The sequence below is a fragment of the Neolamprologus multifasciatus genome, chromosome 20 (genome assembly GCF_963576455.1).
Source record: "Neolamprologus multifasciatus chromosome 20, fNeoMul1.2, whole genome shotgun sequence".
NCBI lineage: Eukaryota > Metazoa > Chordata > Actinopteri > Cichliformes > Cichlidae > Neolamprologus > Neolamprologus multifasciatus.
Window position 1 is genome coordinate 1,213,028 of NC_140458.1, and position 24,203 is coordinate 1,237,230.

At 46.2% G+C, this 24,203-nt stretch overlaps 2 protein-coding genes across 5 annotated transcripts; one reads left to right on the plus strand and one right to left on the minus strand.

Moving 5' to 3' along the window:
• Positions 1-1,606: 1,606 nt before the first annotated feature.
• Positions 1,607-7,831, plus strand: ndnl2 (necdin-like 2). Of its 2 annotated transcripts, none has more exons than XM_085146654.1 (11): positions 1,607-1,666; positions 2,859-2,919; positions 3,216-3,335; positions 3,426-3,489; positions 3,792-3,871; positions 3,951-4,045; positions 4,334-4,413; positions 4,504-4,546; positions 4,635-4,697; positions 6,449-6,563; positions 6,642-7,831. In XM_085146654.1, exons 2-11 carry the CDS (start codon positions 2,872-2,874, stop codon positions 6,741-6,743), a joined length of 810 nt encoding a protein of 269 aa, XP_085002780.1. In that variant the 5' UTR covers positions 1,607-1,666; positions 2,859-2,871; the 3' UTR covers positions 6,744-7,831. The 2 variants fall into 2 exon arrangements, with proteins under 2 accessions (XP_085002780.1, XP_085002781.1); XM_085146655.1 differs by having other exon boundaries at positions 1,607-1,657; positions 2,857-2,919.
• Positions 2,489-23,999, minus strand: LOC146493995 (6-phosphofructo-2-kinase/fructose-2,6-bisphosphatase). Of its 3 annotated transcripts, none has more exons than XM_085146645.1 (14): positions 23,484-23,999; positions 16,198-16,323; positions 13,852-13,948; positions 13,051-13,117; positions 12,761-12,835; positions 12,625-12,681; positions 12,214-12,335; positions 10,596-10,803; positions 10,362-10,508; positions 10,172-10,276; positions 9,793-9,922; positions 9,518-9,580; positions 9,281-9,345; positions 2,489-9,154 (listed from the first exon to the last, which is right to left on the minus strand). In XM_085146645.1, exons 1-14 carry the CDS (start codon positions 23,566-23,568, stop codon positions 9,095-9,097), a joined length of 1,407 nt encoding a protein of 468 aa, XP_085002771.1. In that variant the 5' UTR covers positions 23,569-23,999; the 3' UTR covers positions 2,489-9,094. The 3 variants fall into 3 exon arrangements, with proteins under 3 accessions (XP_085002771.1, XP_085002773.1, XP_085002772.1); XM_085146647.1 differs by lacking the exon at positions 23,484-23,999 and adding an exon at positions 23,036-23,458; XM_085146646.1 differs by lacking the exon at positions 23,484-23,999 and adding an exon at positions 18,372-23,025.
• Positions 24,000-24,203: the final 204 nt, after the last annotated feature.

A 24,203-nucleotide genomic window follows, 5' to 3' on the forward strand; every position in this document is an offset into this window, starting at 1 on the left:
AACATAAAACATGTGAAATATGCCACATTTGACGTCTCCTTCAAGGTCAGTGGATCGATCTGAAGGTCAAAATGATAATAATGCTGTATAGTGCTATGTTAAACTTCTCTTTCCCATTGTTCATATTGACAACAATAACAAGGAAGTGGATAAAAATAAGGAATCATACATGTGGATTGTAAATATTGTGGTACTTTGGACCTCTGACTTCTTATTCCAGGTTAAATAAAGTCAAACTTTCACAAAACATTTTTTTATCTTTAAAACTGTGCTTAAGATTCTGCTTGTTTGTTCGTACTGACTACATTGAGGAGAGGATACTGGTATATGGTGACTCTCACATCATTGCATCCTAATATCATCTCACATTTGACCTCTGACCTCAGTTTTACATTTCTGCCTTTATTGATCCTAAAATGTGCTAAATCTTTAAGGAAAGTATTTTCAAGAGGAAGAGAGAACTCTGCTATTATGTAATAACCTCAAGTTATTCATGTCCGGTTGTTTACAAAGTTATCCACTCTTACGTGTTTATATAAAAATAGAATATTATTCCCTTAACAGTATATTACTGCTCAGAGAGAGAGAGATGCCTCGGTGGACGTTTGTGCTTCTTGTTCACACGTCAATTACTGTGACTTGCATATTTTATTCAATAAAACTCTAAAATCTCATGTAGTAAAACGTTTAGGCAAATAAAAAGCCAAAGATGATCATTAAAAACGGTGATGAATTAAAAGTACAGACAGTATTTTACTTTTGAAACTGTTCAAATCAAGAATTTCTAAGACTGAAGCACTTTTTTCCAGACATTTTATGTTCTCAATCAGACTGGCGCAACAATAAACACGGGACTTTAATTATAATTTTAAAAAGTAATAATAATGAAAGTGATTTTTCCTCATCCAGAAGATTACATGGAGATATTCATAGTTGGATGAAAGGGTCTGTAGCTTCGTCTTTAATATGGACACTTATATTTATCTCATACAGAGGCTGGTACACTTTAATGCCGAGAAGACTTTTTAACTTATTATAAAAAGGCTTTTGATAAGTTAATAAGCTCATTTCAAAATTACACATGTGCTCTTCCTACCAATCACAGAAGTGAACAGCCGAAGAAAAGTCAACAGTTGCAGAGGTCTGAAAGAAATATCAATTTAATTGAATAAAGTATGAAGCTTCTCTTGGATTTCTGAAATTCCTGTTAGTTTCATTTTAAATATGCTAGCCTGTAGAATAAATTTCAGTAGTTCCTCACGCCTGTTCTCCTGTGTGCGTGTTATGTCATGAGTTATATCAGTATGATTATTTATCTCTTTATCAAACGTTCATATTTCTGTTCATTAGTAATTATGCCAATTAGGTCCTTTTACACATAAACTAATGAACAATATTATTCCGGCGAATTTGTAAAATAAAAATAATTTCTCGGTATAATAAACCATCAAACTGTCACAGGGGGAATAAATAAATAAAACCACTCAATTTTTATTTAATTAACGGATGAAACCAATGACTTTTCTACAGTCACTGAGTGAACCCAACGACGTTTCTGCCGAATGAAACGGAAAGGAAAAGCGGCACGTGCAAATGACGTCATCAGCAGGCGCCGACAAGCCCCATTAGCGGGAATCTGACCGTTTGGAACGGGTGGAGGATCAAAGTGAGTCATTTTCTAAAACATACAGACTATTTGAAGCTTCTGATAGCCACGCTTTATCCCGGGAAATCCGGGTGAAGTATTTTAGGGCACGGAGTTAGCAACGCTGTCTGCTCTGGTTTTCGCGTTAAGGATCTGTGGTCACTTCCGGGTTTTTGTTCAGCCTACAGACTTTCTCGTTTAAAACGCGCCAAAACACACACACACAGACACACACACAGAGACACACACACAGACACACACGGTGTAGCTACGGCGATCAGGTCCTAACAGAATAAATGTGCGGCAAAAACTGTGTTTGTGTGGGACAGGTCAGCGCTGTTTGCTCTCTTACAAAGAAATGAACAGACTTTTACGGTACTTCGATTTTAACGACGTGAGACGGAACAGCCAATCACGGAGGCTGGTAAACATGCTGTGGGCTGCTGTCCTGCAGAGGGTGAAGAGGATTCTTCACTGCATTGAGGGGCTTGTGGATCAAGCACATATTTCAACCAATAACATTCAAATTAAGTTATAACTTCTATAATGTTTTTTTATTAGAAGGAGGCCTGTGTGTGTGTGGGGGGGGGGGGGGATTCTCTTTGGGGAGACAATAACCCGACGGACCAGTTACACGAACCAAAACATGTATGTATATTGCAGATATCTGTAGTATTATTAGAATCATATGATTACAGTACATTTACCTCTCATCCACTTCTTTGAAGTGTGTCCCAGCCTGTTAGCATGTTTTGGTTCGTGCAACTGGTCCGTCGGTCTCCCCAGAAACATTTCCATTGTGTTTTTTCCGATTTCCGTTGTGTTTTGTTTTCTTTTTGCAGCGTTTTTCTTTTTGCAAGTGTTTTCTGACGTTGCAGTCCGTTTGGCCTCTCAGGGCCACCGTACAAACCTTCTTCGAGACACATCTGGCAATTTTACCATTTTTAATCCAGTGATGATGCACGTGACGTATCACCTCACACCATAATTTCCTGCTGTGCAAAGCTGCAAACAGAATGACCTTTGGTGACAGGCTGATCCTCTTCAGATAACAATAAACAGCCCCCCCTTCATGTATGTGAAAGTCAGACTTTAGAAAAGTGCATGTACTGCAGAACCATTCGAGATGTGGTGCAGGGGGCCAGGACGAAAAATGCTGTGCAGTCCAACCTAAAGAGGGACATCTGTTCACCCTACCTGTCTCCTTTATCAGGCGGTGTGTCGCCATGACGCAGAGGAAAAGACCGTCCAGCACACAGAGCTCCTCTCAGAGAGTAAGTCCTTCGTTTCCACCACAGAAGAAATTCTTTTCACTTCGAGTGTCTGCACTGTTACAGTAATGAGACTAATAGCTTAGATTGGTTGGACTTGATGGTTTTTGGTGTTGACCCTCTGGAGGTCTGTGTGTTTGGCGATTATTGCAAGAACCTTATCGTGTCTCCATCTTGTCCCAGAGCTTTTAGACAGAAAGCTGATAAAAGTCAAAGTTACCGTACAGAAACATAAGCTGAATCCGAGGGTGTCAGTGGGTTTCACAGATACTGACTCCATGTACATTTTTCCCACGTAGAGACACACCGGCAACTTGGTGGCTCAGGATGAGGATGAGGATGCGACCTTCACTCAGCCGAGTACGTCACAGGTGCAGAGAGGGCTGGAGAAGCTCACACCTGCACAGGTCGACCAAAAGGTGCAGAACAAGGAGAAATCCAGAGTTTGATTCTTAATGATCAGTAAAATGTATTTAATTTTTTTTTTTCTGTCACTCGTCTGTCTGCAGACTGCTGAGGTGGTGCAGTACTTCCTGGTGAAGGACCAGAAGAAGATGCCTGTACGGCGAGCAGGTACAGACAGAGCAGCCAGGGAGCGTTTGAATACATGGCAGCTTTCCACTGAAAAACCCTCTGAGGTTTATATCAGCTGTGAAATCAAACGGGGGGAACAGTTTGAGTGCTAAGGAACAGAAGTGTGCCAGAGGCTGCTTCAGTTTGTTTGAAAAATAAAAGTGCTCAGTGTGTCGTGTCGGGCTCTGAAGACGACGTTGTGAGTCTGAGGGGTTTTAAAACCTTGCTGGCAGCCGTGGATGTCCCAGACACGCGTATAAAGCACAGTAATGAAACATAACGTCTCCTCTGTGCCGTTTCAGACCTGGTGAAACATGTGGTGAAGGATTACCGAAACATTTACCCCGAGATCCTAAAGAGGGCGGCGCGGACGTTTGATCAGGTTTGTAGAGTCAGAGATGATCAGCGTCTCGATTTGCAAGTGAAAGTGTCTCAGCGCTGCGCTCTGCTGCTCTGTCCAGGTGTTCGGCCTGAAGCTGGTGGAAATCGACCCTAAAAATAAAATGTACATATTGGTCAATAATTTGGAGACGCCTGACAAAGCCTCGCCGATCAGGTGAGTATTCATGTATATATTCATAAACCGGGGAAACGAGTGTCTCAACATCAGCAGCACAAATGTTTGTGTCCCTGTGTGCGCTGTGTGCAGTCTGAGAGGTCTGTGGGCAGAGACTGCAGCCCCATCTAGTGGTGACATCATGTGTTACATCACAACCTAAACAGTTGAACGCTGAGCAGCAGGATTCAGTTATTGAACACCCGCGTGTTTTATACTCTGACACAGCCAACATCAGTGCGTCATCAGAAAACCTGCATTTGTGTAACAAGTGTCTGTTTCCTGTAGGAGCCCGTCCAATCCAAAGATGGGTCTGCTGTTAGCGATCCTCAGCGTCATTTTCATGAAAGGCGGCGTCGTCAGAGAGAGTGAGTTTCAGTCCTCCTTAACTAAAACAAAGGCGAGTTGATCTGTGGAAGGACACAAGTTTGACACGTTTGTCTTCCCTCGTCGTGCAGATCTGATCTGGAACACTCTGAAGAAGCTGCGCGTGGACCCCGGGTGAGGCCACGCCCCTCAGTCGGCGCCCAGCTGCCCGTCAGGAGTCGGTACAAATCTGACTTTAAACGTTTCTGTTTGCTGTGCGCAGAGAGAAGCACGAGGAGTTTGGTGACGTGAGGAAGATGGTCACCGACGAGTTTGTGCGTCAAAGGTAGGAAGGGCTCTGTCACCGTGGTAACCGTGGACAGTTTAAAGTTCTGATCAAGATGTGAAGTTACTGCGCTGAACTGGATGTAATCTGATTACCCGACAGCATGTAAACCCCTCCCCCACATTTGAAAGCACGGGGCGGGTGTGAAGTAGCTGCGTCCTGCAGTCTGACGATGGCTCAGGCGTCTAAAGGCACCGCCCTGTAAGCAGAAGGTCGCGGGTTCGAGCCCGGCAGGGTCGCTGTAGCACACTGGTGTGTTCAGAGCCAGCGTCTGTCAGACCGTAGACGCTGGTTTATACCACACCACAGAGCAGCAGGAGGGCGCAGGAGGCCAGAGCACCGCAGCACCGTGCCTGGACCTGCTCCTCCAACATTCCCAAACTTTATGCCGCTGTTCTGACAAACCATCCTACTTTGGCAAAACGTCCTACCGTAAGTAGTTTATGCACATTTCTGCTGACACAGAGTCATTCCAGCACAAATTTAAGTAGGTATGACGGTTTGCCACTGAACTTTGCCCATCAGAGTGTACTTGTAGCTCACATGCATACAGCCAGGATGGTTTTCCACTTCATTTTACCTGTTAAAGTATGTGTGTAGGTAACATTGACAAAGGTAGCATGGTTTGGCACTTAATTTTACCCGTCAGAGTATGTGTGTAGCTGTTATTAACAAAGGTAGGATGATTTGCCACAAAATTGTAGCAGTTTAAGTATGCTTGTAGGTGACATTCACAAAGGTCGGTTGGTTTGGCAGTTAATTTTACCGGTCAGAGTATTTTTCTAGCTAATATTCACAAAGGTAGGACAATTTGCCACTGAATTTTGTGTTGTGCGCATGCGCAGAAACAACGGGTAGGATGGTTTGCCAGGTAGGATGGATTCCCAGAACACCTGTTAGAAAACCACGTGTTGTGTTTCAGTTCGCATTTCTTTGACATTTTGTCTCCAGTTACTTTTCTGCGTCTGTTTTCGAACGATGCATCGCTTTCCTACAAAAACAGGCTGCAGTGGGTTTCATAAAGGGCTTTTTTTCCTTCAGCATTTGTTTTCCGCTGTATTGTAATTCATGTTTCCAACCTGAAGACTCAGACTTCCGTGCTATATGCTGGTAGCATCACTGATGTTTCATATCGGAACTGAATGATTATTTAACGTGATTACTCCTCAGTCTGCATTAAAAGGATCTGTTGATGTTGTTTCTTTTTTTTAAAAGTGGTTTTCATCAAAATGTAAAAGGAAAAAAAAAAGTGTGAAATTTTCATTCACCCTGAAATTAAACCCACAGCTGTCAGTGGAAGCAGACACAACATCTGTAAGTGACCCGGCTGATAAGGAGTTAAGACTCATAGATATTTGGAGACTGAATTTATTTGTGATTGTCACAGATGGTGGACGGCCCATCTGTCCCATCAGCACTTATAATGTGACTGAATTCCCCAAAGTCTCTTTACTGCTTTAAGTTTTCATTTATCTGCAGTTTTATATATCAGCTCATAAATAATCAGGCGGGCGATCACAGGTCCTGTTGGGAGGCCTCGACATCTGTAACCAGATGTGATGATCAGCATCGATGCTGGACGTTTCAGTTCGCCCGACCTTAGTTTACAGGAAGATCAGGTTTTATTCTATGAGATGTGAAGAGCAGCTCGCTGCTCACGTTCAGTTTATATCGACTTCCACACTCATTTACTTACATCTTTTCTGTTAATGCTCAGTTTGATTCCTGTGTGTGTTTGTGCGTGCATGTAGGTACCTGGAGTACGTGCGGATCCCTCACACGGAGCCCATTGAGCACGAGTTTCGCTGGGGTCAGCGCGCCGACGCAGAGGTGTCGAAAGCCAAAATCCTGGAGTTCATGGGTGAAGTAAGTTTGCAGAGCAGAGCAGGCCTACACCTGCAGATGAAGCTGTGGCTGCTAATGATGTTTTCTGTCTGATCTCAGCTTCATGAACAGGACCCTAAGACCTGGACTCAGCAGTACCGACAGGCCCACTCCCTCCCCAACTCCAGCCAGGCCTCCAGCAGCAGCAGCAGTCAGAGATAACCACCTGCCTTCTTTTTATTTATCGTGTGTGAAAGAGAAGCTGCTCCAGCAGCGTTTGTAGACTGATCGTGTTACAGTGTGAATCCCGGTTATATCAGAGACTCGTGTTGGACCCGTGAGCCTCTTTAATCGTTTTAAACATGAGAAAAAAACCACAAATGTCCAGAATCCATTTAGATTTTATTGCCTGGATTTTAACGTAACAGCAGGTTTTTTTCACGTTTATAAAATAAAGGTTTTTATAATTGATCCAACAACAGTGATTGCATTGATTTGACTGGTTGCTGGTGACACAGCGGCACGGGGGCGGGGTTACTCTACTGTTCAACACTGCAGGGTTGCTACCACTCACAGTAAAACTGTCACGCTGTGGAAACGAGGAAACCCTGAGGCGGTTTGATTTTCTATTGCTACACAACTCAGAACACAATGCTTCACACCAGCACACAGAGGCCTCCAATCACATCTGAGTAATAGTGTTAGTCAGTATCCAGGTTTACTGGTATCATGAACCTGGCTCACCTAACTACAGCATATCACCATGGTAACCTCGATTTAAACATGCCCTGGGATACCTACTCTGGAAAATGTGCAGTTTTTCTACAGTTTGAGGGGAGCACATCCCTAAACTGCAGGCTTTGAGGTATATTTAGTCTCATCAGCTTATTGATCCTGTTTACTATTATTAAGAACACCTGAAGGTGTTAACACGGGTGGTGGCTCTAACCAGAAGCCTGCGCAGGTGTTTGGCTTCACTATTATCATGAAGCTTGTTAATTCTGCAGCACAGTTCTTAGCGTTTCATCCGAGCAGCAATCCGACGCTTGGACCCACAAACGCAGTCCCTCTAATGACCACAGGATGGAGCCGTTTTGATTCCAGCATCTAACTGATGCTTTTATTAATCTTTAGTGACTTTGAGTACGACACCAGTCTGTGCTGCCTGTAGTGAACCACTCGCCCTCCTTACATCAACCTGCCTGAGGTGAGTTCATGATACCAGTGATCCTGGATCAGCGAGTCCAGGAGACAGAGAGCAGGACTACAGCGGACGGACACATCATCAGGACCACGAACAGTCAGTGTAACGTCACAGAAACAAATAAAAAAGATGCACCAGACCTCCCTCCCCCACTAACGAGTGTGTGGTGCATAGAGCAGTCGTGGATTTTGTGTTCATGAGGCACATTGAGGTATCGGGCAGTTACAGGACCAGCTGTCCCCTCATGTTTTAGCAGGAATTATGGGTCGTGTGCTTCGAAGGCCTCGTTTCTGTTTGATCTTTTACAATGAAGAATACTGAAAACCACATTCATCCAAACACTGTCAGCCAGTCCTGCTGAATCACCGACCCCTCAGGTTATATCGCCTGTGGATATCCGGGGAGGGGTCGTTTTCCTCCATCTTTTTTTTTTTAAATGAACGCGGGCCGTTTAAAAGGAGATTAAAACATTAAACTATCATCAGTTTCTGAACAGGCTGAAGGTAATCAGAAAAAACAGTCCCGAGGCGCAGACACGGTAAACACATGGATGCATCTACCTGCATTCTGTCTGAAGGCCACCAGGTGGCGATAGCTGGGTTCCAGCTTTATAGGTGTTTAAACTGCTTTCTGTCCGGACTTTGTTTGAACTTTTCCTGATGATCATCAAGTGTTTTCTCGTTGTTTTCGAGCGCGTGTTCTGGGTGTTTTATCAGCATCGAGGCGCCAAGCAAACGACTCAGAGTTTTATTTCTGGAAGAAGGCCCACGGGCGTGATGGTGGAAGTCCGGCTTTAATGGGTGAATGTGGCTTTAAGAAGTCGGTTAGATGAGAATAGAAATGTTGGTACATTTACCACCAGAGCAAACATGACGGTTTTACTGCCAGGAATAAAAACTTTTTCAGCAATTCTAAAAATCATATCAACCTGTCCTTTAAGGATCTTTCAGCTTCGCTTCTGTAACGACGCTCTACTCGCCGACGGTAACCAGCACCATGTGTGTGTCAGCGTGGACAGTTAACTTCCTACAATGACGGTTCAGACTGACACTGGTTACAGCACAGGTACAGGTGAGGAAGAGTCGAGGAGGAAACGGTAACGCAGACCCCCGGCACACGTTCACACTACTTTGTTTTCCTCACAGTAGAAAAGACCTCCTCTTCATCCGGCCTCGGCCCTGCGTTATAAAGTGCATCGACAACGGAAAGGCTACCACAGAGAAATGTCTCATTTTCAGTGTTGTGAAGCTTCAAACTGTCACAACAGCAACAATCACAACAGCGATGATCTCTAAGATTACTTCAATTAAAAAACAATAAAAGGCCACTTTCCACCAGTGAATAAAAACGAGCTCCCTGCCGGCCTCCTCTAGATGTGCTCAGGCACCGTCTCCAGGGCCTCGGCCGGGTCTCGGTCCACGTCGACGTTCTGGGAAAGAAAGTCAAACTGAGTCTGATGCACAGAGTCGCAGCGTTTGAATCAATGCAGGCTGCTTCATTTACGACTTGTGTTCAGCCGTTTGTGTTTAAAAGAAAAATCATATTTCATATTTACCACCGGCTTGTCTCTGTGTGTGTTGACGGCCTCGATGTTCAGGAAGACGGATTCCACTTTGCAGCCTGAGGGAGAAACAGACGGACGCTGTGATTGCACGCCGTGACTTCTTCCACCAGCACGCCGTTCAAAAACGACTTTCATCATCTTACTTTGTGTTTGCTAGTTTACGCTGCAGAGCTTGTTTTAATGCAACAGAGGACGTTAAAGTCAGAGGCAGGAGAAGGCGAGACTGACCGTAAGCGACTGGAGTGAGTTTCAGAACCGTGTGCAGAAGACACTTCAGGTACGGCAGCTCGTCTGAACAGAGACACAAATGTTTGTTTATCCACAGCGTGACTGCTGCCAGCACTCTAACCACAGAGGAATAAACTCGGGGAATCTGTCATCGTTTATTTGTTTCATTATCAAAAAAATCCTGTGAAAGATAAATGTGATGTGATCTTGTGCAGCAGTGCGTTCATAGGGTGAACAACATTGGTTTTAATCTCAGCCTCAGCAAAGCCACTTACTAGCACTCTTGTCCAGGAAGTAGGCCAGCAGACACCTCATGACTGCCTGGTGACAGATGACTAGAACGTTCTCCTGCCTCTCCAGCTCCATGATGACCGGCTCCAGACGCTGAACGAGGTCCTCGTACGACTGAGACACACACAGTTAGACATCAGTCACTTTGCTGTCAACGCGTGAAGCTGGACGAGGCTCCTCTTGTCATCAAACACTCGGATTTATTATCTGACTCAAAGTGGGACCAGATTTATTTATTTTCAATCACTTTAATGTTTTATTCAGTAAAACATGCAACAGAGACCTAAACTCAGTGACTCCTACTACACAGCCAGAGCAGCTGCCCCCTGCTGGCCAGCAGGTGTAAGCAGGGTCCACACCCACCTCTCCTTTAGGGTAGCGGTAGCGATACTTGTCTTGGTCCCTCAGCGCGAACTCCTCGGGGAAATGCTCCTGAATCTCCTCGTACGTCATCTCCTCACAAACCCCCTGAAGCGAAACACACAGGAAGTCAGACTCGTCTCCTACAAATGAGCAGAAATCATCTACGTGAAGCGGCCGTTTCTTTACGTACGGCGTCGATCTCGTTGAGAGCTTTCCATTGTTCGTACTGGACTCCCAGAGCCTCCGCGGTCTGGATGGTCCTCTTCATGTGGCTCGTCCACACCTTCAGGTCGTTGATGCACTGCCCACGCATGTAGGTGCCCAGAGTGCTGGCAAACTGACGGATACACGAGAGACAAATCTCACTGACAACAACATGAACCGAGATCACAGGTGCATTAACAAAACAAAACATGAAACTAACCTTTGCCCCGCGAGAGGAAAGCCCAGAGTCGCCTCCGATGCGACCCACGAGGTTCAGCTCGCTCTCACCGTGGCGACACAGGTAGATGGACCTCGGGGTGACATGGATGTTCATGAGGTAGTAGACGATCCGGCTCTGAATGTGGTCCTGGACCCGGTTCACCAGGTATCTGCTGCCCACGTTGAAGATTTTAATGTAAGACAAGTTCCTGCAGAAAGACGAGGAAAGAGACCCAAAAGTGTCAGCCCTCTTTACTTCCTACTCTCTGCTGGACACGACGGTGCGTTTACGTAAGACACAGATCGCCCAGTCCGAAGACGCAGGACCAACAACCCGTCATCCAGCGATGCATCAATGTGAAGCTGCTATAAAGATGAAATCTTTAAAGTTGTTCATTTCTTCTGCCATCATATTTGTACTTAGTTAATAGGGGTGCAACGATACACAAAATTCACGGTTCGATATTTTTTCGATACAAAAAAATGTTCATGCTTTTTTAATTTGTCATTTATTAAAATTATAAATATATAATTTAACTCAAAAGTACAGTTTTTAAATTTAATGTTGCTGAAACAACAAAGTGATAAAAATAAATCTGATGGAGAAATCACTCATCTTTGGAAAAGAGAGTTTATTACTATTATTATATATTATTATTATTATTATTATTATTAACGCCACAACACGGCAAATCTCCGTTAACGAGCTACCGCGGATCGCCCCGTGCGTGGGGCTGGACGGTGTCAACACGTTAACGAGCTAACTGCGCTAACACACTAGTTCCCACCCATGTAATTGAGCATTGCGTGGCACATCCGACATCCTGTTTTACTTTAGTCCATGACGCGCTTACCTTCAGGGTCATACTTAACATAAAAACCAAAATAGTTCCAAACGCCAGATCTGAATGAGGGTGGGGGAGGTTCAATTTGCCATGTTGCAACGAACTTAGCTTCTGTGTCGCTAGCTTGCGCTGCGCTCAGTGAATCTGCGCTCGACTACTCCGCCTAGGCTGCACTGTCGAGTGCAGATCCACTGAGCGCTCAACACAGACAGCATCGTCAGAAGGAAAGTTGATAAAATAAATTAAAAATGTTGTATTGTTCGATACATATGCGTACCGAACCGAAAGCACTGTATCGAACGGTTCAATATCGATACGAGTATCGTTGCACCCCTATTAGTTACATTTGTACTTAATGCACATGCATTTTGTTTGTTCTCAGTGTGATGGACGCTCAGGGACGACTTCAGGATCTCACCCAAGATTCAACCACAGACGGTCCCATTAGTGGGCAAACCGCTCAGCCTCCTGAGCCACAGTCATGTGAGGAATCCTGCCGTATTATTGGCTCGTGCAACCACTGGACCAACGTAAAACTCTCGCTCCACAATTTAAACATATTGTCATATTTACTGGGCTTCAGAGGCATCAACTCAAACCAATATCGACTGTGCAGAGTGATTGATGTGATGATGATGGAGTTTCAAATTCTCTGAGTAAGCTTATTAAGTTTAGCATGAGCAGAGAGTGTGGCTGATCTGCCTCCACGCTAACGGAGAACCACGAGGTGTAGATGTGACTCAGAAGCTGATTTTCCACAGCAGAGGCAGTCACCTGTCCTTGGTGTCATCGAGGGGGACGTAGGTCATCGTATAACAGTCGATCCTCTTCAGGAAGTCGGCCACGGCCTCCTCTTTGTCACAGCCGGCGTAGTCCGGACTGCTCAGCTTCACTTGCTGTTTTCAGGCAGAGAGAGAACAGTCAGGACTGAAGCAGCGCACATGCTGAGAGAGACGTGAGCTGCACGCACAACACCAAGTCTGAAACGAGCCAAACTGCAGAGAAAACAAGAGGACAAGGACGCTGCAGGAAGGGTTTCTCCACATGCTTTTGTTGTGGAACAAAAACCCGTCCAGGTCCTGCCAAGACCCCCGCGGGCTGGCACAGCGAGCTCGCTTCAGCCCGACAAAAACAAACTGAAAGCGCACCGGATCCCGGCTCCGGGCAGCGCCGCGGCTCACTTACTTTAATATTCTCAGCGATGATGTCGGGGTCGTCACATATCGACTCCACAAAGAAAACCTGAACAGGAAGGGAAACGAAAGCTGTCACAGAGGTTTGACCAACACGTTTCTATTTTTAATAAAGACACAAAGTTAACCTTGTAGCCGTTTTCTTTGGCAAAGTTCAGGATGACCTCTCTGCGGTCCTGCGTGGTGTTCGTGGCATCAAAAACCTTCAAGAGACGAACTTAATAAGACCACACTGACCGACTTTAACAGCTGCTCACACAAGGATGTGATGACGTGTGTTCACAGCGTTTTAGGGAGATCAGATTTGTCACTGTAATGTTGTGTTTGTGCGTCCACTACAAACAAAAATGTGCTGCTGAGCAGTTTGGAGGAAACTCTGGTTTTATTGTTTTAAACGAGAAATGAAAGTGTGACTCACCACCACCTGACCCTGCTCCCTGCTGATGTACTCGCACACGTCTTGGAGGGCGGCGACGGCACAGGCCCTGCGTGCAGACACAGAAACCGACACATTAATGATGTATGACACCGTCAGCAGGCGGGACTCACCCCTCATATCTTTACACGTTGGTAGGAAAGTAGGAAACAGCTTCAGCCGGTCATGCTGCATTTCCACGTACGTGCACATGTGTGGAGTTTCATGCACCTCAGTTATGCCAAAGAACAGCTGGACAGCAGTGAGTGTTTACAGTCTGACACATGGTAAATACTGCTGTGGTCTGACCACTGTGAGCGCTACAAAAGCTCATCTTATCTGCAGGACATCAAATGTGTTTTTTTGTTTCCACGTTTTCATCTTGGAGCGTGATGGAAGCTGAGCAGCGCTGTGGAGAGTTACAGGTCAGTGTGACGGACTGAAGAAGAAGAACCTGAACACCTGAGGGGCCGAGATCGTGGACCGTGAGCTCTGCAGTGACCTGCTCCCAGCTCACTTTGTGTCACAGATTATTTAAGGTCAGTTTATGACTCAACAACAAAAGTCTAAAAACAAAGTTTGAAAATGAATATTTGATACGTCACTTTCAGTCTCACAGCTCAGCTACAAGAACTGGACTGAAAATGGGAGAAAAAGCAGCAAATGTCCAAACAATAACTTTTAAAGACCTTCAGAGAGTTGGACACGTAGTGCTCACGAGCACTTTAAAAATGACGACGAGTCTGGCTCCTCTGTTTCAAAAACACCTCAATGCTGAGGTGTGGCACACATGAGGGTTCGTACCTGCGGATCTTCATGGCCTCCTCGTTGTCGGGTCTGAAGAACTCGTAGCTGTTGTAGGAGCATGTGGCCTGTCTGCGGTACTGCCCCACATTAAACACTGGAACACAGAGAACACAATCCTGCTGACACAGCGACAGTGACTGGATCCAACAGTAGCAATGAGCTAACAACGCTCAGAGATTAGAGGTGAGACTAAACTTAAGCTAAACATGCTAATGAGGATGCCATCTGCTTTTAGCAGTGACCATCACAGGTTAGGAGAACGAGCCGTGAAGGATTATAACACGAACAAGGAGCTGTGGCTGACAGCAGCACACGTTCTAACCCACGATGCTTTCAGACGGCTGAAAAAGACCAAACTGCAGTTCCTCTAACATCCAGCAGAGGCTCCAGCAGTCAGTCCGTCCCCATAAACCCGGGGTGGCAACTTCAGGCCTCGAGGGCCGGTGTCCTGCAGGTTTTAGATGTTTCCTTGATCCATCACAGCTGATTCAAATGGCTAAATGACCTCCTCAACATGTCCTGAAGTTCTCCAGAGGCCTGGTAATGAACTAATCATGTGATTCAGGTGTGTTGACCCAGGGTGGGATCTAAAACCTGCAAGACACCGGCCCTCGAGGCCTGGAGTTGCCCACCCTGCATAGACATGTTAAAACTTCTGCTTTGGTCTCTAAACACAAGCTCTGCTCCATAAAACTGTACAGCTTCAAAGTGAACAGGACAGCAGATGGAGAATAACAGATTTTTGCACTGATGAAGAAGAAAGATAAATGATTTTTTAGTATGTGCACAGCTTACAGCTGTTATGACCGAGGATGGAAATCTCCTTACTATCATTTAAATGTCATCGACAGACTCATCAGATCCATGCTGGCTGTAATGAACTTCTTAGATCCTTGAAATCTGACAGTGTTAGGATCCTCTGAAGGATGTGCTGCCAACATGTTTGTGTCAAATACCGCAGAGCACCTTCAGAGTCCTGAGGAGGCCTCAGCGCCCTGGAAGTGTTTTGGCAACACACAGCAGACTAGGGCTGCCACAAACGATTATTTTGATAGTCGACTAGTCACCGATTATTTTTGCGATTAGTCGACTAATCAGATCATCATCCATTGGATGTAAAACGTACAGCTTATTGCACCAGCAGCATCTGCTCTTATATAACTATCATTAGCTTACAGCTTTAAGTGTTTAAGGTATGTGCTAACTAAAAATAAAGACAAGATGATAGTTTATTAAATTTTAATGACATTTACAGATTGTTTCGGTGAAGTTTAATAAACTCCTTGCTATCTAAAATATAACAGGACACCGGAGTATATTCTTGAGCATCTCACACTTCTGATAATCAGCTGTCTGCTTGATGTTTATTCAGCTGTGTAAAAACTATAACTTTAATCTCAGCCAAACCGATTTACTCAGGAACAAATAAAATACTGAAAAAACCAAACAATAACATTTTTAAGTTATCTAAGTGACTTATATATCATGTTTAACCTGAGTAGCGAAAGACGGCGGTGGGTTTGAAAACAATTAGCCGGGAGTCCGGTGTTCTCGCGGCTCTAGTTAGCCTAGCCCCCGGCTAGCTATCAAGCTAGTGGGTAACAGACGTCTCCGAAAACGTCGGAGCGCTTTTGAAAATATGTGGTGTCTTGATAAACTGAGCAGATATTTGAGGTTTACACAGCTACATTCTCGCCTGAAAATATGTTAAACGTTTATTTTGTGACCCAGAAAGAATAATAAGAGTAATATTAAAACTAACTAGCTGCTGCCATTGTTGGAAACTGAGCTGGGCTGCGCTATGAATTCTGGGACACAGCTTCTTCTTCTTCGGGGTTTAACGGCAGCTGGCATCCTTGTACATGCAGTGCTGCCATCTTCTGTTTCAGTCCGTTATTACACTCTTAAATCCTACTACTTATTCCTGCGTCTTTTGTGATCTTACAAAGCTTCAAACGACGCGTCGACTATTAAATCAGTCGTCGACGATTTTGATAGTCGACGTAATCGTGACTAGTCGACTAATCGTGGCAGCCCTACAGCAGACCAAATAAAGTCTGGACAGCCAGAAACGCCGTGGCCAAAAAGTTCCTCTGCTCTCATCTGCATCTCTGTAACATGACTGTTTATTCACAAAGCTTTGACCTGAAAAACGTTATTACTCTGCTGCTCAGAGCGAGCGTGTCTGTTTGAAGGTTTACAGAAATCACTCCAACCTGCATCAAACAGCACGAACATGAGCTGCGTTACATTAACGAGGAACAGCTCACACTAACAGGTGTGTTTCCACCTGTGTGACGACGACCTGGTGTGTCAGTTTAGCCTCGCGCTGGCAGCCGATACCTTTGGTTTTGACGCCGATCCAGTTCAGGTACCTGGTGAGCTTCGTGGAGATGTAGGTTTTCCCTCGTGCCGGGAGGCCCACCATCACGATCATGGTTGGGGAGTTGGTGAACTGGGGCACCGAGGCTGAAACGCACAAACACAGAGACGGTGACGACAGGTGACCAGCGCAGGCGTCCGAGGAGGAAAACACAGCGACGTCTCAAAGAAGCCGTAAAAGTTTTACCATCTGAAGTCTGACGAACATTTCAAACACAGTCGTATAAATACTGACACAAACCTGCAGAATACTCCAGCTACTCCATTACAATGCTAGCATCTCTACAGATGGCCCCGCCCCTCCCTGAGCCTGTTTCTTCCTGTTCAAAGGGAGTTTTTCCTTCCCGCTGTTGCCAAAGTGCTTGTTTAAAGGGGACATATGGTTGTTGGGTGTTCTCCTAATAAATAAATACATTTAAGTAAATGTTTATAAATTAATTTCTATGTTTTTGGTGTAAAAATGTATCAAAGACATTAGAATTACTTCATTTTTATTTCATTCATTTCTTTGAAGCCTCGGTCGTCCGTACGATCCTGATCTAAACGTTAAACGGATGTGAAAAGGTTAAGTGGGAGGAGCTGAAGCGTGGCTGTGAAGGAGAGGCAGCAACAACACAACGATGTTCAGCTCATCTCGTCTGACTGCACAGCTTTCCTTCCCTGACGTCAGTACAAGTGCACCACGGAGGGTTCGAGCTGGACTAAATGTTACTTTGGTGATAAGAAGGAACACCGTCTGACCGCGAGTCATTTTTCAGAGTCACAGGCTGTAATCTTTCCTCCCACAGACACGCGCTCGCCGTACAGAAGGGAGGTGATTTTAAGCTCATGGCGAGCTCTTCTGTCATCGCTTCAGTTTCATCTGTTTGTTTCACAACGTTTCTGCACTTTACTGCAGTTTAAGTAGAAGTGCAGCTGAAGTCAGTGTGAAGTTTACTGTTGTTTCTTCTCATTTACTGTGTTTTTCTTTTTTCCCACATCAGCACTGATCATTTCTTTGATTTCTGTTTTATTTGCTGTCGTTGGCTTTTGTAAAGCACGCTGTGTTTGTGTGTCTGTTGTATATAAATACATCACACCTGATTACTGATTGAAAATAATGTGGAGTTAAGACCATAAATCACCCTAAAACCACTCATCCTGTGACACCTCCACAGCTCAGGCTGCAGACACACTGACTGCACAGACGAAGCCGTCACACGTATTCTTGTGCTTTTACTTTGGTAAAGGATCCAAATCAAAACTTTAGCACTCAGAAAGCAGCAGTGAGCGCTGGTTGTTCACGTGTGGTGAGGAACGGTGAGTTTCCTCTTCAGGTGTTTGCCTGCTGCTGTCTCCCCCCCCCCCCTCGTTGTTGGGGGGGGGGGGGGCGGGGCGCGACAGCAGCACGTCTGAGTGAAATCTTCAGGGAAGATCTCAGAGGAACCTGACATTCGTTTGTTTCTTCTTCTGACAGCTGCTCCGTTACTTTCAACAACCGTCTGCGTGCGCTCAGATACACAGACGTCACATCAGCAGCAGAAATGTGGACGTTACAGCAGAGAAGCAGCTACACGCTCTGCTGCCTTGCTCTGAGGTCAGCGTCAGACACTCCTGCACTGATCAGGTTACAACTGTGTGGTGGGAATTTTTCCTTTAGTCGGGGGTGAAGATCGGAGAATTGCCACCCAATCATAAGCTAGAAATGATTCTGGTGTTTTTTTCTGCGCTGCCGGTTAAACAGAGACGTGTGGTCCTGACGTTTGATTGGCTGAGCCTCGCCACACACACTTGTCCACCAGCCAGTTTTCATACTTTGTAACTGTTTCTTCAAAATATTTTGTTATTGTGATTCTTTAGATGTTTAGTTTCACTTTGTACAAAATTCTTTAAATGCACATTTGTCGTGTTATTGTTGACGATCTGAGTCTGTCTGACCACAACGCAATCACACAGCGACCCTTTAGGGTGAATGGCCGTCAGGACACACACACAGACAGACACACACAGACACACACACCTGGTGAATCCACACAAGCTGTTCAGAAGAAAACGCACAAGTATCAGCATGTCAAAGCAAAACAAGGCATCACAACGCAAACCGCGTGTGTGTGTGCGCACGCACACGTGCTGCATGTGTGCGCTTGTGTACTTACAGCCTCGCCGTCTGTTCAGCCTGCTCTGCATCCATGGACCCCAGGTCTTCTCCAGAGGATTCTGAGTGAGTGTTTGCGACATGGCTTCAACAGCCAGGTGTGTGTCTGTGTGTGTGAACCTGTCCTCTGTATCTACACTGTGTGTGCGTCTGTGAACAGGAGGACGGGATAAAGGCGCTCTCCCAGCTGTGTTCAGATTTTGAACTTACTCACACCACAGAGTGGGAGGAGCTTCAGCAGCGAACACACCTGTTTGGTTTGTGGCAGAGGATGCGGTGCCTCTGATTGGTCGGCTGGCCTGTCAGTCAGTAAAAGACTCTACGATGAGGTCATCCACCAATCACCATGTGCTGCAGTAAACTTTGTCCCGGCACACAGGAAGTGGTGTAACGTGACAAACGGGTAACAACCATGCTGAGCGGCTCTATTGTGATTCTATCAGCTGACGCCCAATGAAAGCAGCCGAGCCCTGTGTGTGTGTCACATGACCTCGGTCCTCATGAATATCAACCATGTGGGTGGTGCCTGACTGGTTTGTTGTATTTAAATGCAGTCCTGAGATAACTACTCTTTCTCTCTCTCACTCACACACACACACACACACACACGTAATTAAAAAGGAACAAGAGCAGAAAACTTCTGCTGCACAAATTCATTAAATGCATTTTAAATGTGATTATTAGAGGCAGTCATGTTTTTGCATGTGTGGAAAACAGCTTCTACCGAACAAACACACTTTAAGAAACGAGCAGACTGAGCCTGGACATCCTGACCTTTCTGCAGTAACGATCATTACTCCGCCTTCACGTGACCACAGCGCTGCGCATACGTCTCGATTTTGCTTCCAAGGAGCCAAACCTGTTTTTTTCTCTCCCATTTTCAGTCCACTCCTTGTACCTGACCATTTTCAGAGGAATGTTTTACCTGCTGACCAATGAATCGTTCAATGAACCCAACTCCAGGCACTTTACTACGACTCATGTGTCACAAAACATGCCAAAGACCGTTTGACATGCAGAAAACAGTATTTTTGCACCAATGAATGAATTTCCAAAGAGCTACTGGATAAAATCTTAGCACATCTAAGTGTTCAGTGTGTCGTTAAAACATTAAATAAATAAATGGAGAAACCGGAGAATGGAGGACAAACCCCAGAGGAGAGGCTGAGGTAGGGCTGCACAGCTACAGCTTAACTGCTGATCGCCATCATTGTGATCAATACTGAGACCACAACTATTTGTCACGATTAACAAAATGTGTGTTACACTGTAAACAAATCTCTGCATCGCTGTAAAAGCCTCTGGTGACCTCAGCACGTCTGAGCTGCATCGTTGGCTTTAATGCATTAATTATGTTGATGGAGTCTTTGCTGATGGAGTCTTTGCTGATGGAGGCCCTCAGCTGGCCGAAGACGTTGGTGTTGTTTGTGCTGCAGACACAACCCTGCAGCACTCTGCATGTGATGCCTTCATGTTTAACATCAGCTGCCTTAAAGATGAAGTCTTACCAAACACCATGTCTGCAGTGCCACACAGATACATTTTCAGTGTTACTGCTCCAGGCATGGAGCAGGGAAAGGCTGTGATTGGCTCATATAGACGAGTGGTCGGCTGCTTGTTTAGGGAGCGCCTGGCTTGCCTTTGCTTTGATGGCTCATTTAATTCTGGGACATCAAATACAAGTAATCGTGCAGCGCTTGGCCGACGTGTTTGGTGAGAGCCTGCAGACGTCTGTGAAACACGGTGGAGGCTCTGTCATGCTTCAGGCTGCAGTGGAGCGAGTGGTGTTTGCTAAAACTTCTAAATGCAGCGGCCGTTTAAAGCCATCTGCAAAGCACCTGACTGGCAGGAGAACACCTGCAGTAAAAATAGACTCGGGCAGGAAAACAGAGTGAAACACCGCCATCAGACTGGGCTCCACAGAGTCCACACCTCAACGTTATTACAGCAGTGTGGGATCATCCTGACGGAGAGCAAAAAGCAGAAACATTCTGAGAAGAGCTCCGAACGTCCTTTTAGACGCCTGAAAAAAATGACTGGAGACACTTAAATGACAGAAATCTGCCTGAGAGACTTCAGACTGCTGAATAAAGGCGATCAAACCAAAATATTCATTTTACATTCACAGAAATCCGTTTTTGCCTGATATGTTTTAATCCCAACATGCTTCAATAAATCCTTACATCCATTTTCTGGCAGAATACAGAGAAATGAAATTGCCTCACGATTGTTGCACTGAACGTCATTACTTTGCAAGTTCAGCAACATTAAAAAACTTTTCCCTTCGTTATCTCAGTTCATCTCCTTTCAGCAGACGGCTCTTATTGACAGTCGAGTTACTGTCCTGCTCTGTCTCACAGAGTGACGCAGACAGACAGAGGAGGGACGTTATAATAATTATAAACATGTTGCTTTACCGTAAGTGTATAAAACGGCGCTCAGCAGACATTACACCAGAAGAGGGCGAGCGAGAGCGATTAAGAGGGAAGTGAGAAGGGAAACTGAGGTCAGGTCTGAATCTACCTGACATGACTGTCACTCCCCACAAAAACTTCATTATTGGAGACATCAATTGTTTTTGTCAAAGCTAGCGTTCAGCGACAGTAACCAACAGTGACCACAAGATGGCAGTAAATGACAGGACGGCAGCAAACAGGCGTTACAGGCTCGCCGACAGGACGCACGCTGTCCTGAGGAGTGAGGAGACAGAGGCTTTCACTCGCCGCCTCAGCGTGATGATGTCATAAACACATAAAAGCCAGAACGCAAACAGAAAGCTTATTAAGGTGAGACCAACACGTGGACCTTTGCACACAGCTCAACCATCCTGTTACCGTCCTTGTTTGCACGCTGCAGCAGACACGAAGCTTTGTACAGAACTGAAACTGAACCTTTTCGCTGTGAGCGAGCGGCGCTAACCACTGCACCAGTGCACCAGTGGCCAGCTGGAGTTGTTCTGTGTGGAGTTTGCGTGTTGTTGTCTGTGTCTTGTTGTCTGCGTGGGTTCTCGGCGGGTACTCGAGCTTCCCACGGTCACAAAAACATGGATGCATGGTTGGATCCCTCACTTTTATTTGAACTTTGGGGACAAATAAATGAGAGTTAAATAAAGAAAAAACCATTTTAGTGGTTTGGGTCTGACTACAGCTTCTACACAGAAGTTAAAATGTTAATGATGTGTGTTACTGACAGAACATATAAACAGATAAGTCAGTAAACATAAACATAAGCAGCTCCTGCAGCTGATGTTTGCTCTGCTGAAACTCGCAGTGAGCAAACAGGAGCTGGGTCACATGTGAAACGCACATCTGCTCAAGTCATCAACAGCTCAGAGAAGTTGAGCAAGAACATTTCCTATGAAGTCACGCTTCTGTTCCCACGTCACAGTTTCCTTCAACAGTGAGCCGAACACTAAAAACCAAAGAATCTGAGGTCAGAGGTCATCAGTTTCCAGTCACAGAGGTTTAAAAAAAATGACTAATGAAGCAAACTGCTCGTTTCTTCTGCCAACTTAAAGTTTACTTTCAGGCCTGAGTACTTCATTTATGTTTCAGTGGCTCTGTAGTTTAGTGGTTTACACCAAACACAGCAAAGATGCTCCGCCTGAGTGTTTCTGACTGACATGGACACAAACTGAGTCCATCCACAGGTCAGATTTCAGTAAAAACCAGTGAAGCATTGTTGTCTTCATGCCTCTTCCTTCCTTCATGAAAGGAAGCGTGTGAAAGGCAGGCAGTGTGTCTGTGTTTAGTCAGGACTGAAAACTGACCAAAAATGCCTTTGGGAATTTTATCAGCAGAGTGGACAAAAGTCACATTTATTCGTTTAAAAAAGAAACCAGACTGGACCGGAGACCGAGTTACAGCCACGACAGAGCGAACAGCCAAGCATTCACTGCTATACTCAGCTCAACATAAACACGTCTTTTAAAAGCGCTGCACACGCCGCAGACGGCTCGGAGCGAGATTGAATCATGTCAACACGACAGAAACCATCACAGAGCGTCGGTCACACACAAACAGAGCTCAGAGTGGAACGACCTCCCTGCAGCCGGGACGTGAACTCTGTCATCATTAACTGAAGTGAAGCCAAAAGCATGCAGGAAATTTACATTTTACTATATTCTTAGACACGAGCAGCTACAGCCTGCTGTTGGTTTTCTACATGACCACGGCCTGAGGTTTAAAAAAAGCACGGCGTACATCAGTCACCATTCGTCAGGCCTGACCACGTGACGCACTGCAGGTGATCCTGCTCTCAACTACATGTTTGCTTCTTATCACAGGAGTGAAACCAGCACTGACACGGTGGCGATGAAGACATGCTGACCCTGCAGTGAGCTGTACCCACGCCACCACGCTGCAGAACATCCATCGTCCAAAGACAGGACCTGCTGCTGGTCAGGCTGCGTTTTTACAAAAATAAAAGTGGCGAGCACGCGCCCCCCCCGCAGGCTCACAGTCATCCACTCCTCCAGCATTAGAAGGTGCCCACTCTCGGATTTCTGCCCGCGGCCTCTCAGACAGCGGATCCGGCCCTGCATTGGCTCTCACTTCACGTGACCATCGAGCCAGACTTCAGGTGTTTTCGCCAAAAATGAGTCACGTGTGCCACCTGGGGGAGGTCAGCGCGTGCGTTTCTCCGAATGAGGGAAACAAACCTCACCTGTGCTCTCACACCGCACGCGCCGCCGTCGCATGGGGTGCGCGCTTTGCTCCCTGGACTCCATTCCCCACGCGGGTCGTGTCTTATCAAACCAGCAGCGCCACCCAGCACATGCCTGACAGCAGCTCAAAGGCCGCGCGCTGTGACATATATGCGCGCTCCCAGCAGGCCCGATATATCGCAGTCCTTATATAATGTGTGTGCGCGCGCACGCTGATTGGCTTTAACTGTATTCATGATGATGATGATGATGATGATGATGATCACGCCCTCTGCCCACTAATCAATGACATTATCCACAGTTTGCGTCACGGTGACGCGCACACAGTGTGTTGCGGGAATGAATGAAATAAGAGCGCGTGTGTGTGTTTGTTTTATTACATAACCAGGCTGCTATTCTTACATCCCGGTCATGCGCAGTGCGCGTGCACGCGTGCCCGTCACTCACCGTGCGGCCGTTGGAACCGGAGCGTCCTCCCCGCGGCCCCCTGCGTGTCTCCTCCGGCTGCTGCGATCCGCTCTCCGTTCATCATCCCGCAGATCTGCTCGTGTCTCACCGCGTCGCAATGTCTGTTTGTGTGTTGTGACTCCGCGCCTGCTGCATGCAGCCACGGTGCGTGTCTCTGCCTGCTCAGGCAGCGTGGAGCCCGCCAGGCGGTGCTGGGCGGAGCGGAGAGGCCGGTCCTCGTTGCCACAGACTAACTAGTCCTGCAGGTTTAACGTCTCACGCCTCTTTGTCATCGTAAACATCAGCACGAGCCGTGCGCTAATGACGCGCCCATCGTGCGCCACGCCTCCTCCTCCTCTTTGTCCTTCCTGTGGGGATCGTCGTGATGCTGCGCGCGCTCTGCTCTCACCTCGTTGCCGTCATCCTGTCACAGAGTCTTAAAGGGGCCCCCCGACACTGTTACCCGAAAGTCACGGGACTGTTTCGTGTGGAGGACGCTTGGTCACGTGCTTGTTGGCTGTTAAGGAGCTGGTTTGTTTGTTGGCGGGAATGCACCCAACCCCCACACCCTCCGACCCCCTATGGGCCCCTGAGGCCCTCTGCACTGCTTTCACTTTCCAGGACAGCAGAGCCAGAGTCAGGCAACACGCAACATCTACGCAGACGGCTCGTCGCAGGCTTTTACGTCATAGAGAGTTAAAAGTCAGACCCTTTGCCATG